This window comes from Ambystoma mexicanum, chromosome 6q (assembly GCF_040938575.1).
Source record: "Ambystoma mexicanum isolate Mex_15411 chromosome 6q, UKY_AmexF1_1, whole genome shotgun sequence".
In the NCBI taxonomy this organism is placed as follows: domain Eukaryota; kingdom Metazoa; phylum Chordata; class Amphibia; order Caudata; family Ambystomatidae; genus Ambystoma; species Ambystoma mexicanum.
This window is the reverse complement of record NC_090937.1, coordinates 1,600,248,890-1,600,262,633: the sequence shown is the minus strand read 5'-3', so window position 1 is coordinate 1,600,262,633 and position 13,744 is coordinate 1,600,248,890. Positions and strand designations below refer to the sequence as shown.

Below are 13,744 nucleotides of genomic sequence, written 5' to 3'. Positions count from 1 at the left end.
TCCGAACTGCGAAGGACCCTGCTAATAATTCTAGGCAATTGATATGGAGCTGTTTCTCCGACTCCGACCATTTCCCACCTGTGGAAACCTCGCCCAACCTGGCTCCCCAACCCGATCTGCTCGCATCGGATTCCAGAACTACATCCGGAGATGGGCCAAAAATTGCCTTGCCATTCCAGGCCTCCATGTGCCTGAGCCACCACATGAGTTCCAACCTGGCGTCCGGCGGCAAATCCACCATTTGGGAGTAAGAGAGAGACTTGCGTAAATGTTTGGCTTTCAAACGTTGCAGAGCTCTGTAATGAAGGGGAGCAGGGAAGATAGCTTGAATGGATGCCGACAGCATCCCCACTACTCTGGCTAATTGCCTGAGGGAGATCCTCCCCTTCCTGAGGAGGAGACGAATTTCCTTCCTTATTTTTGAAAGCCTGCTGTCTGGGAGAAGGAGGATGCAAAGCTTTGAATCTATATTGAAGCCCAGAAATTGGATGCATTGTGTAGGCGTCAATATGGACTTTCTTACATTTATCACAAAACCTAAATCCTGTAAAAGGGTCACAGTGAATTCCAGATGGGAACATAGGGTTTGATAATTCTGGGCTAGGAGCAACATGTCGTCCAGATAAATTATGATCCGAATCCCCCTGGATCTGAGGAGAGCCATCACCGGCCGCATGAGCTTGGTGAAACACCACGGGGCTGAGGACAGACCAAAAGGAAGGGATGCAAACTGCCACACCCGACCCCCCCATTGGAACTGAAGAAACTCCTGATGCGGGGGAAAGACGGGGACTACCAAGTAAGCGTCCTTGAGGTCCAACTTGACCATCCAATCTGCCGGGAGAAGGGTGTCCCTGAGCAAGTGAATTCCCTCCATTTTGAAATGGTGATAAACAACAAAAGAGTTTAGGGCCTTCAGGTTGATTACTGGGCGAAACCCCTGGTCTGGTTTTGGGACTAGAAAAATGGAACTCAGAAACTGAGTGGCCCTGTAAGAGGCCGGGACTACCGCCCCCTTGGAGATGAGATCCCTTACCTCCACATCTATGAGGGATTGTTTGACTTCGTCGAACACCAAAGGAAGGGGAATGGATAACTGACAAGGAGGGGCATAGAATTCTATCTGATAACCTTGCACCGTTTGTAACACCCAAGGATCCGAAGTGAGGACCTCCCACTGTGGAAGAAACCTGTTTAGTCTGCCACCTAGACTTCTGGGGGAAAAAACACTTAGAACCTGAGAAAGTACCTGCTTGCCCTCTTGATCTTCCGGCACCTCTGCCGCCACATCCTCTCCAACCTGAGTTTTGTTGTTGGTAGAATTGGTTATGTGCTCCTCGAGCAGAGGAGGTATGGTATGCGCCTCGAGGCGCGAACTGAGCCTTGTTAAAAACCTTAGGGGCAAAAACCTTGTTTATATTAACCTGCGCTTTATCCAGCGCCGTAAATGTGTGCACATATGCTGACAAATCTTTCAGAAAGGAATCCCCAAACAGATTGCCCTGAGCTGAGGGGCCACCTTCCCTCTCAGACATGTCTGCCAATTTGGAATCCAACCGCATTAATAATGATTTCCTCCGTTCCCTACATATGGAGGCATTAGCATTGCCGAGCAGGCATACCGTACGTTGGATCCAACCCCTTAATGCGTCAACATCTATCGGGGTATTAGAGGACGCCGCCTCTTCTGCCATTTCAGAAATCTGCGTGACTGGACCCAATATGTCCAACAGTCTGTCTTGACAACTACGCCACGCTTTATCGACCCCCTTCTTGGGGTCTTTCCCCTTCTGGGAAAGAAAAGCCGCCATAGACTGGTCTATTTCTGGCGCCAGAGCCACCTTGTCGGCGATCAAAGGTCTGGGACATTCCGACCGTAATTTATTACGATCCTCCTTGGCCATAGGACGTCTGATCCAGAACTTGAGGAACGCTGAAACCTCCTCAGAGGGTTGCCACTCGGCTGACCTGGGGTGTTGTATCAGGGCAGGATCAAAGAAAGGAACCCCACTACCATCTAGCAGGGGGCCCTCCAGAGGGGCTACTGAAGACCCCTTCCTTTTCTGCCTCTTAGGGGGCGAATCAGAGTTATTTGAACTGTCAGAGGAGGAGACATCAATGGGGAGCTCCACCGGCGCACAAGGCGCGGGGGCTGGCCAGGGGGTAGAAGATATAGGCTGACCGGATTCAACCCATCCTCGCTTTAAATTATTCTTAGGGGATATGGCTACTATGGGACTGAGTTGTCCCTGGGCATGCTTAGTCTTGGCCTTACATTTCTTGGGGGCTTGGGTTGCCGTAGATAGGGCAGCATCCTGGGACGGATGAAAATCCGCAATACGGGTAATCAACCTGTCAAAGGCGGACGCCAAGGTATTATTTAAATCAGATAAAGCCGAGTCCAGAGAGGACTGAATAGCTTGAGCCACCAAAGGCTGGGCATGACAGGCTTGATCCCCCAAATTATCAACCACTTTATCACTTTTTTTGGCAGCGCGCACTTGTGTGCTGGCATCAGCAGAGGAGGGGAGCACTCCTTTATCCATGACAGCACCAATCTTACTCGGTACAAATTCAAATATATATATATATGAAAGTGGTATAACAAAACAGCAGGGTCTCTGCTGAACCAACAGAAGCTAAGCAGGCTGAAACTTTCACTTCAAAACCGGGGTGCCACAAACCCTTGGAAGGGCCACCCAGGCAGAGTATGTACAAAGTCTGTATCCCACAGACAAACACGCGAGCAGCGTGTGAGGGCAATGAAAAAACAAATTGCAACTCTGTTAAACAGTACACCTTGGCAATATGACCAAAATGAAAAATAAAAGCACAATATGGAAAAAAACAGAATAAGAGGCGGAGAGCAGGCTCAAACCCGCAACCTTGCCTCTGGCAAACAGCACACCTAAAGCTAGTGCCAGTGAGTTACACAGAAACAGCAATACAGAAGAAACACAAAACCGGCCTTCTCTCAGGCCCAAGTGGAAAAAGGAACGCAAGCGCGTTCACACCTGAAAGGTCAAATGAAGTTAGAACAAACAAACAAACTGTGCAGCTCTCGGCTGCACGCGATACAATTGCAACACTGAGCGGGCTTTCTACACGCTTCAGTGATTAAACTAATCCCCTCAGGGGCACGCGGCGGCTAAATAAACAAACGCACGCTGCCGCCTGAGGGACCAATACATTAACACAATGTAACAATATAAATGAACGCGTTCTCTCGAACGCTAAATCCTGAACTAACGTTCCACAACTTTTTTCTACACAGACTAAGGAAAAACCATAGGTGTGACTTAGCTGTGGGTCAGCAGCAAAGAAAGAGGGGGAGTGGATAGAGGAATGGACCTATATGGAACTGGCTGGATCCCTATTGGCTACCCCCAGGGCAGGACCTGCCCTCCATGTTGGACTGGGATGTTTCCCATTGCTTTATTATAATGTTATGTTACAAAAATTTCGTTTTACAAAGTTTTTCATTCTTTGCTGCTGTGGTTCTCAGTAAAGATTGTAATGCATAATATGAGCCTCCTGTCTTGCCATAGAATCACACATAGTTACTCTTCCACCAAACCCCCTCCTTTCAACACAAGTACCCCTCCTCCACCCACACAAACACACTTACACTTAACTTCTCCCCCTGAGTCCCCACACATTCCCCCTCAACCCCCTCAACCCACACACCCACACATACGCACACACATTTAAAACTTACCTGAGACGCCTGCAACTTCTGTCTTCCGGCCACGCCTGCCTGTCAGCGCCTACGCGCCCTCCTGTGCAGTCAGGGGTGTGACAGCTCGCTTTATAAACACCACTCTGACCGGTCTCATTGCGCCGTTTCTAAAGCGGACTTTTAAAATGTTTAATACATTAAAAACAATTATTTCACTTATGACCGAATGAATGTGCTGCCAAAACCTTTACAGTGTTGTCAGTGATGCATTGCTGTAGTGTAATGATGTTGTGTGTTTTATAACGCACTAAATTATTGTCAGCCCTCACCATCTGTGTCTGGCCCGAGGTCACAAATGTGAATGTTTCTGTGTAAAATGCTTTGCTTGCACAAACAGATGCACGTTTGTGGGTCATCGCATTATCAGGATACAGAGTGGCTCGATGCATCCTCACTCACAGCAGCGTGCAGTTTGGCAGTTTTCTCTGCAGCAGGTCTGCAGCTCTCCCCACTTTGCTTGGTCTGCAGCTCTCCCCACTTTGCTTGGTCTGCAGCTCTCCCCACTTTGCTTGGTCTGCTCTATATCTGGCTGATCCCAGGACACATGGTTTGTTGCGGTAATAAGGAGTCTTTTCAGATGCCTGATATGACTGGTTTGCCTCAAATAGACGGATCTGCATTTGAAGTCACGCTCAATTGTGGGTTCCACATATGACATTTGAATATGCATGACCACTTCACGAGTGTCCTTTTGTAAACAATGGACTTGTAAGATGGCCTGCTTGGGTGCAGAATGCAAAGCACCCATTGCAACTGGAATTTTGCACCCCAGGGGCTTAGTGAGTGGGTGCCCATATGAGGACCAATCAGCCATGCGGTGCCCTCCGCTGTCGGAAGTTAGTACTTGCAGCAGCTGTGTCTTTTATCGCTTTAACCATCCTTCCCATTAAGATGTGTACACATTTATCCAAGGCCTTGCTCTGTATTCATGTTCAGGAAGTCTTTCTTTTCAACTTCTTCCTTTCCGACTGCCCCATAGCTCTACTATCACTCTTTCAACCTTCGGCGTTCCCCAGGGTTCTGACCTATCCCCTGGTTCTTCAATATCTACAAGGCTACCCTGGCACATGATTGCCACTTTCATTTCTAACTTCCAGTGTTATGCGGATGACACACAACTCTCCTTCAGGCTACCCTCAACCACCTCCTCTACCTCGCTCAACTCTGACTGTCCGCAATTCATTCATGGTCTGCTACAAATGACCTCTGCCTCAACACCAGTAAGACTGAGATCATTCGCATTGAGACTCCTGCTCCCGCTTTTCCACTCTCACTCTGACTGGCCTCCCTAGACCCTGCACCTGCACCCACCTGTGAGGAAAAAACCTTGGGGTCATCTTCGACTCCACTCTCTCCTTCTCCACTCACATTTCAAACCTCTCTAAAAAGTCCAATTACCAGCTGCACCTCCTCAGTGGTACTCTTCCTTTTCTCTCCTTCCCCCAGTGGCTCACTTTCTCCGGAAACCTGGTTCTCTCTAGGCTGGACTACTTCAACAGCCTCTTTCTCAGCCTCCCTGCCTCAGCTTTGCCCCCTCTGCAACTCATCCAGAATTGAACCGCAAGACTTATCCTTGGCCTCAAGCCCAGGGACAGAATCCCTACGGCACTAAAATCCCTCCACTTGCTCCCCTTGGCTGCAAGGATCAAGTTCAAGATCCTCTGTATTGTCCACAAGGCTTTCTAGGGCCTGGGACCTAACTATCTGCAACAATACCTACCTAAATACTGTCCCTCCTGAGCCCTCCGCTCAGCTACCTCCAACCTTTCATCCGAGTGAGCCGGGTCTCGAAGCAGAGATTTGGAGGGAGATCTTTATCCTCAGCAGGGGCCTCCCTCTGGAATAGCCTCCCTGCAGGCCTCGATCTTGAGCCTGATCTCCTTAGGTTCTGACAACTCCTTAAGACATTCCTCTTCTCCTCTTCCTTCTCTCTACCTCTACCCTGCTAACCCCTCTCTCCGCTGTACTCCCTCTCTCCCTCCGTTTCCACACAGTTTACCAACTGGCCGCCTGGTGTACCTCACAGTCCCACAGGTCCCAGGCACCTTTGCTAGTCCTCTCACACTTGCCTCCAGGCCTGCACTTGTCCTCATTGCTACTGCACTTGGTCAAAGACCCCTGAGAATGGCATTCTCTCAGCACCTACCCAGTTTCACACTAACTGGGTCACTTGGATTCCCCCCCTCTCCTGTCCTGTACTGTCTTGCACTTGCATGATCTGAACGTACCATGCCTTTTCAAGATCGTCTAGCTATCTTCCCTGGCTCCCCTCCTTGCATGGTGGCGCCTCAATGCTCTTGGAAAAACTGCAGAATCGTTGTCAGCCCTATTTGCTGTCAACTACACTGTTAATTGTGTTATATGCACTTACTCTGCCTGTGCAGACTTGTGTCATTCAGAAATTCAAGAGCTCTGAATGACTGTTGTTTTCCCCAGGTCCCCTCCCTCCTTGAGCGCTTTTAAACCCTTGCCTTGTGTATAGGCGCTTTACCGATAAACATTAGCAAACCATACTATCCAGTTCACTACATGGGCTCACTTATTAGCATTTCAAATAATGTAAATTTGCAAAATAAAATGTTGTTTGGGGCAGGCATTGTTGGAGGCAGGGAGGGTTATGGTTGATGTCTTTTTCTACACCTCATCAAATACTAGGAGTGTAACCTGCAATACATGTGTTTATATTCTTGGTCTGACTGTCATTTTGTTTCTGCTCATTTCAGAGTAAATAGGGTATTGGTTTCGGAGAGCACGTTCGGTCAGGAGCATGGATTTGAATTTAGTGCAAAGGCTGAAACAACATTTGAAACTGGTATTCCATTGGCCATGAAAGGAATGGTCCACCTGTCTGCAAAAGCCACCAATTCCCACACATGGAATTTCACTGAAACCAATAGGGTTGAGGTATGTGCTTCCAATTTGTTATGCCAGGTACTTACTGTATTCAGTCAATAAAGTAAATCAAACAGCACCATTTTAGAACTGTGAAAGTCATAGAGCACTAACATGACTGACTGCATACGGTAGAATCACAAGTCCTCCAAACAAAAGCCTTTATAAGTTCTTGCCATTGTTATTTCTTTAGCAATGGTCTGGAATTATTTTGTGGGTGGAGTTTTCAAGAAATTACACCAACACCCCTTTATGTTGTCTGCTCAGTCCCCTTCATTTTGTGTAGGTGGCTTAGTTGTGGGCCTCTTTCTGAAGTGAATGTGGCTTGCTTCATTAGGTTTATCTGGTCTTTGGGTGTGTCACAGAGTGGTTTTGTCAGTGAGCACAAGCTCACTTGTCAGGGCCATCTTCTTCTCTTAATATGGGTTCTCTATTCACATCACCCGGTATAGTTGGCACTGATCCATGCATTTTTTGACCCACCCATAATTTTGTTTATATTATTTTATTGCTTAAAGCCCGGACCTAGCTCAAGACCAGCAGAGCACGCAAGTGAAGAGAAGACTGCAGAAGAGAAAGGAGAGTACACATATAAACGTCTAGATTCTGGAAAATCGAGTCCAAGCCTCCAGTCCGGAAGCAAGAAAGATGCTTGCATCGTGTTAGATCAGGGAGAGGAAAAGATTTGAAAGGACAAGACCATGAGTTTTAATTCCAATGCTACATACAGCCATCAGATGATTTGCACTAAATAAAACACAAATACAAACACAAAATACAAATAAGCATCACAAAGCAAACAGGCCAGACTTGTAAGGGACCGTGGGGATAATTCTCAAATTTGGTAAAAGTGAGAGATGCGCTCAAATGTCAGGCCAATCCAAAATGGGGCATTTGAATGTGGGCATCTTAGAACTGCACATTCAAATGCCATTGTTCATTCCCTTTGAGCATTTGGGCAAATAACCGGGCATGACTTCACATTGTGATGCAGCCCCTACTCCAAAAATGATATGTGCTTTACAATGTGCAGTAAACAATCACTTTCGCCTGTACCAGCTTGTTACATGCACAATACATGACAGTTTCATTCCTTACCCTGTCATACATTTTGTTTGAAGTGTCATGTTATGACACGGAGTGGCGGTGAGTGGCAGTCCTGCAGTCTGCTACTCCCATTCCAGTATCTTTTTCCTGTCTACTTCAACTTTGGAGGCATGTTTTGGAGGCGTGTTTCATGTTTCCTCTAACTCTGCAAAACCTCATTTGCTCCGCGGAGCGGACGCGCAGTGGCGGTTAGTGGCAGTCCTGCAGTCTGCTACTTCCATTCCAGTATCTTTTTCCTGTCTACTGCAACTTGGAGGCATGTTTTGGAGGCGTGTTTCCTGTTTCCTCTAACTCTACAAAACCTCATTTTCTCCGTGGAGCGGACGCGGAGTGGCAGTGAGTGGCAGTCCTGCAGTCTGCTACTCCCATTCCAGTATCTTTTTCCTGTCTACTGCAACTTTGGAGGCGTGTTTTGGAGTCGTGTTTCCTGTTTCCTCTAACTCTACAAAACCTCCTTTGCTCCACGGAGCGGACGCGGAGTGGCGGTGAGTGGCAGTCCTGAAGTCATGCCAGGCAGGATGCCAAAAGCAGCAAAGACTGCCCCCCCGGACCCCTCCTATTGACCTAGAGGATGACACAGGGCGCTGCCTAAGGAGTTCTCGCAAAATGTCACCAAATAAAAACACAACCATCTTGTTGCAAGACCATAAACAACCTTCCTCTACTCCAACTGCTGTGAGCAAAGTAAATCAGCTAATAAACGGAGGCCCTGACTACACACCATCAAAAACCGTCAGCGACAAACATAGTGGCAAACATAGTACTCTTACAACTTGCGGCTCCCTATCTCAAAAGGAAGCTGCCACTTTTCTCCACGAAACAAACCTTACCGTGGAAGACGCTTGCAATATGGCTCAAGTCTCCCCCGCGATCTTCATCCCTTCATGCGCTAGCTCGGATTTCGCCGGAGCTCCGCAGTCCCTCAGTGGGGGGGGCCGCATTGAGCTCCTTGGCTCTGCCGGCTGACGCTTTGCTGGGACTCCCGGTGGCAGTCTCTGCCTCGTCTGGAGCTCCGCAGCCCCCAGTGGGGGGGCCCTCATCGAGTCCTCCGGATACGCGAGAGGCAGGGCAGGATGGTGCTTTGCCGGGAGGAAGAGGGACAGAGTCTTTTCAGGCCGCTTCGGCCGCCCCTCAAGGGAGCGATTCTTCCGAGGCCCCTGTGAGGAAGGGGGTAGACTGAGGGCTTGCAGGGCCAGAGAGAGCCTGCCAGCCGAAACGGCTCTCATGCATCCACAGACGCTCAGAGCCATGTGTACGGCTCCCGACAGGGAAAGTGAAACCAACACGGCCATAGCCCCACCTATTACCGTAGTAAAGGTAATAGCACAGATTCATACAAAACACACCGTAACAACACCTCTTGATGCGAAAGGACCAGAAGACATCAATGTGGACCCCACATCGCAAAAAATGCCCCAAGAAAAGGGGGAAGACACAATACTAGAAAACCAGAAAAAAAGAATTCGGACAACGGTAGACTTCATTGAAGACAACCTCGATCAAGCAAAATCAAATAAACAACCAAATCCCTTAGCGAAGCAAAGGGCTATTGAAAAACAGGGCAAGTCAAATAAAACAGGCCGGACAGTTCTCAAAGGGTATAAAAAAAGGGTATAAAGAAACCCCAACGCCCTTTAAAATTGCTATCGGATTTCTTTTGCAGACATTCTAAATCTATCCAAGACACATGCAAAGAACTAACAGACGCTGAAATACTTGAGGTGGCTGATGAAACTACACCACCTCGCAAGCATCGTAGGTTGGTAACAGCCCAACGAAAATCTTCTCTTCCCTCCCTGAAAGGTGACGTCTACCTTGCTCAAAAAATAAACTGGGCCAACTGGCAATTCACTGAAAACTCTTTACCTGTAAGAACACAAGCAAAATAAGCCCTACCGTCCATTGAGCATGACCTAGACCTAAACTCTCCCAAAACGCCCTCTCCAGTACTGCCAACGTCAAACGCATCAATCAATAGGATCAAAGTCCCCTGAGCTTGCCCAAGAAGAAGTACTAACTCCCAGCAACAATGGACTTGAACCAGAACAGCAAACTCGGAACTTATCCGAAGAGGGAAACCCGGTCGTGAGGTCCCTAACTCCAACAAAAAGCCTGAACCCACCGCTTCTTGGGGGGACACCCACAACTAGGCCAAACCAGTTGCTGCAACAAGTCCTGTCACTAAACCGGGACCCAAAGCCTGGCTCAGGGGCATGTGAAAACAACAAAGACCAGGTGATAACCCCACCACCAGTGGCCTTAGAAGAACCCTGCAGAGACAGTATACAAACCCCGGAAATGATGCACGAAAACAAATATCCACTGAAATCCAAAAACAGACTTCAATTCGAGAAAACTGTAGACTCTTTCTATTCAAACCTAGATAACTATAATAATCAAAGAAGACATTCCCTGGATCAACCAATTAGAATGCCGTCCTCTGTAAGCATACCAACAAAGCGTCCACTATCTCCAACTAGGAGCAGACCATCCTTTCAAAGTTCTACTACTATAAAAGACTTACCATCTAAAAAACCCGATTTGAGTACCCTGATGTCAGCCTTGACGATAGCTCTTACTCCATTCACCAAACTATATGAAACTATTGGAGTCTGAACGATCATACGTCAATCCAAGCCTCAATGCAAACTAAACTGACTTACCTTGAAGGATACATCACTGCCTTAGAAGCAAAGAAAATTCTTCCGATGCCACACTGATTCAAGTCTTATCCCGTTCTCTCGTGGCTCAAGAAACTTCTACGAACACAAGACCATCGGTCCGAACACAACCATCCTCGAAATCTGAAGGTACACAAATTGTACCATTTATTGACTTAACAGCATCAACGTCCTCTCCGACTGCAAAGTCCAAGTCCTCAAAAGAAATCATAGAAGTCAACCTTAATCATAGAGGAAACTTGCTACTTGAACCAATCTTCCAACAACAAGAGCTAGTAAAAAGTAAAGTGATTCTCTCTATAAAACATCCAGCGGACCACTTAAAATCAAAGCCCATAGCAAAAGAAGCATTACTGCTTCATAATGAAGAAATTGAGTCAACCAACCAATCCCCAAGAGGGGTTGAAGCTTTTCTAAACAATGAAGACATGATGAACATTACTCAACACCTTACGGATCAAATAACAAGCTTATATTCGGAGACGCAAGACAAACCCGAATCTGTCAAAATGCAGCTTAATCCACAACCAAATCTCAATTAAGAACCAGAGAACCCTGAAACTCCATTCCTCACTCTTGAAAATAGAAGACAGCGAGCAATCAAGAACCATAAAGATTTTCAAAAGTTCACACCTCCTCAGCTTACTCCTGTCTCCCATTCCAGACCAAATCTTCAAAGACACAAGGAAAGCAAGCAAAATAATCATACAGATCGGCCGAGGTCGCACCATGAAACTAACATACGTAGAAGATCTCGAGAGTGCCGTCCATATGACCAGCTAGAGAAAATCTCAGCCATAGCGTACACAAAGCAAACACCAAAGATAGTCTACAAATCCAGAACAGACAAGTATCAAACGAAACCTCAGATCCGATAGATTCTAAAACTGGAGCAGATCCCGGGAAATTACGATGAAGTCACATTAAACAGAAGAGCAGTCATTGACCTTTTCAGTCATATTCCGAAACTACGCTCTGTGAAATCCGCAGACCTCCAGATAGTAGATCCAAGCCATAATCGCTCTAAGGCAATTTCACACCTGTACATAGCATCATTGACCATAAACAACCTTCTAAGAACAGCAGTCGAAGAACTGCTAATTATGGGCTGCGACTTAACTGAATCCACAAGGAAAATAAAAATATGCAGCAATCTAAAATTCAAAGAGAGCACTGAATTTACAAAAAAAAACGTCAGACCCAAATCACCGCACCAAAAACATCATAGTTCCCCAAAGAGAACAAGTGTTAAGAGAGGGGCAGGGGAAAGCCCTAGCAAGGACCACCGAAAAAAATTAATAACAATTTCTTCAAAACGAACAGCCAAGTCTCAAAATTTGGTCCATCATAACCCAAATCATCAGGACCCTTCAGAAGCCTTAGATTTGCACCTGAGGAACCAACAACAAAAGTCCAAAGGAAGGAAAATCCAAAGGAAGGTCCAAAACGAGATTTGCATTAATGCGACTAAACCACTCCCAAATTCTACACTACAGTCTATGTGGTCATGGCTCCCAAAAGCCTTGAAGATTCACCACCAAAAATAGCCACTCAAGTACAAGATCGACAGCAACACCAGTGACTACGGGACAACTAACGATCATGATCAAATAAAGATGTGCTCCTGGAACACACAAGGTTTTTCCCACCTAACAACCCCTGGTTCCATAAACCTGAGTGACTATGATATCATATGCCTCCAAGAGACGTGGTTACTCCAACCTCCTATCCTGGACGGCTAAGAGACAAATACAGTCTTAGCAAAAAAAGGCTCCACAGGACGACCAACAGCGGGGCTACTGATTGCAATCTGAAGCGGACATGGCTTAACAGAAATCCAAAAACTGAAAGAGAACCAGTATATGCTGATGGTGAAGTTAAACTGGCTAACAATTGATGTGAAAATGAATTTAACCAGGTCCAAGATGCTGATCGTCATCACCATTTACTGGAACCTGGCTACCATAGACTGTTCAAAATTTATAATCATGATCAAACTGGAAATTGACTGGATCCAAGTAAACCATAAAGCAGACCATATAGTCCTATGTGAGGACCTTAATATCGATTGTGAAACTTTCACCAACGTTACCGCCAACAAACCAAAAAGATCGCCAACAGACCAGAGACCACGCAAATGGCAGAATCTGATGAAATCTAGATCATTTTCCAATTTTGATCAAGTTTTTCTGGACCCTAATAGACTCCCAACTTGGGAAAAAGCAAATTCCAAATCAACGATCGACCACATCTTTGTGTCACGACCACTATTACCTTTAACAACTATATTTAAAGTGGTAAGAACACCAGAAAGTGATCACAATCTTTTAGAAACCACTTGGACTTCTAGCCCACCAAACAACCAATCAATGACACCAAACATAGACGTAACACCTCAAGGTACTAGACTTCGAATGACAGAGAGGGCAATAAATTCCCTAACGTCGACCTATAGAAACCTAAGCAACCGAGAACACCCGACGGAGGTGGATTATACCACACTGTTGACTACTTTTAGAGTCCCAGAAGGGGAAAAAAAGCTAACAAAGACCCAACAAAAGCACACCTACGACAAATTGATTACTGAAAAAAAGAGTGATTTAAGAAGAGTAAAAAGGCAAGCACGAAATTTGGATCACCAGCAGTCATCAAACATCATTAGCACAGCCGTAAAAAAACTACACATTATGGCTTGAGAGTCCATCGACACAAACTATACCAACAAGACGCTGAAAATATACTTGAGGCCATAAATGGCAATCACGCTAGAGACTATTGGCCCCTTCTCCATTCAACAGCACCTGGTACTTGACCGTGTCAACTTAATGGAATTGGACAATCAGCTTGGGAGGCCTACTTCGAATCTCTCCTTCAAAGCCCCAAATCCGCTCATCTGCCCATGGAAACCTGCAACGTCCCTTGGATCCGACTGGATAACATTGAGGATATACAAGACCTGATAATTAAATTAAAACCGTCCCGTGCCCCCGGCCCGGACGGAATCACCAACTCTGATTTGAAAAAGCATCCAGCAGCTTGGTCATCACTTTTGAGCTTAATCTTTAATCGCTGCACCGCCACCAAATCCATCCCACCATCATGGACATGCGCGAATATAGTGACCATCTATAAGAAAGGGAATAGGGCGGACCCAGCCAACTACCGCCCTATTGCACTTCTAGACCCTATAGGAAAACTTTTTGGGTCACTCCTCCTACAACATTTTACCTCCTGGGCCAACAAAGCCCCCTGCCAGGACAACCTACAAACAGATTTAAAAAAAAAACCTGGGTACGAACGCCAACATACTCATCTTGAGCTCTCT

The 13,744-nt window shown here is 46.5% G+C and overlaps 1 protein-coding gene across 2 annotated transcripts in view; it reads left to right on the top strand.

Moving 5' to 3' along the window:
* Nucleotides 1-13,744, top strand: part of LOC138516885 (uncharacterized) — a 308,582-nt gene that overhangs the window by 209,609 nt on the left and 85,229 nt on the right. For both annotated transcript variants that reach the window (XM_069632335.1, XM_069632334.1), the window contains exon 4: nt 6,463-6,643. In XM_069632335.1, coding sequence (XP_069488436.1) covers nt 6,463-6,643 — 181 coding nt within the window. The remainder of the gene's footprint in view (nt 1-6,462; nt 6,644-13,744) is intronic.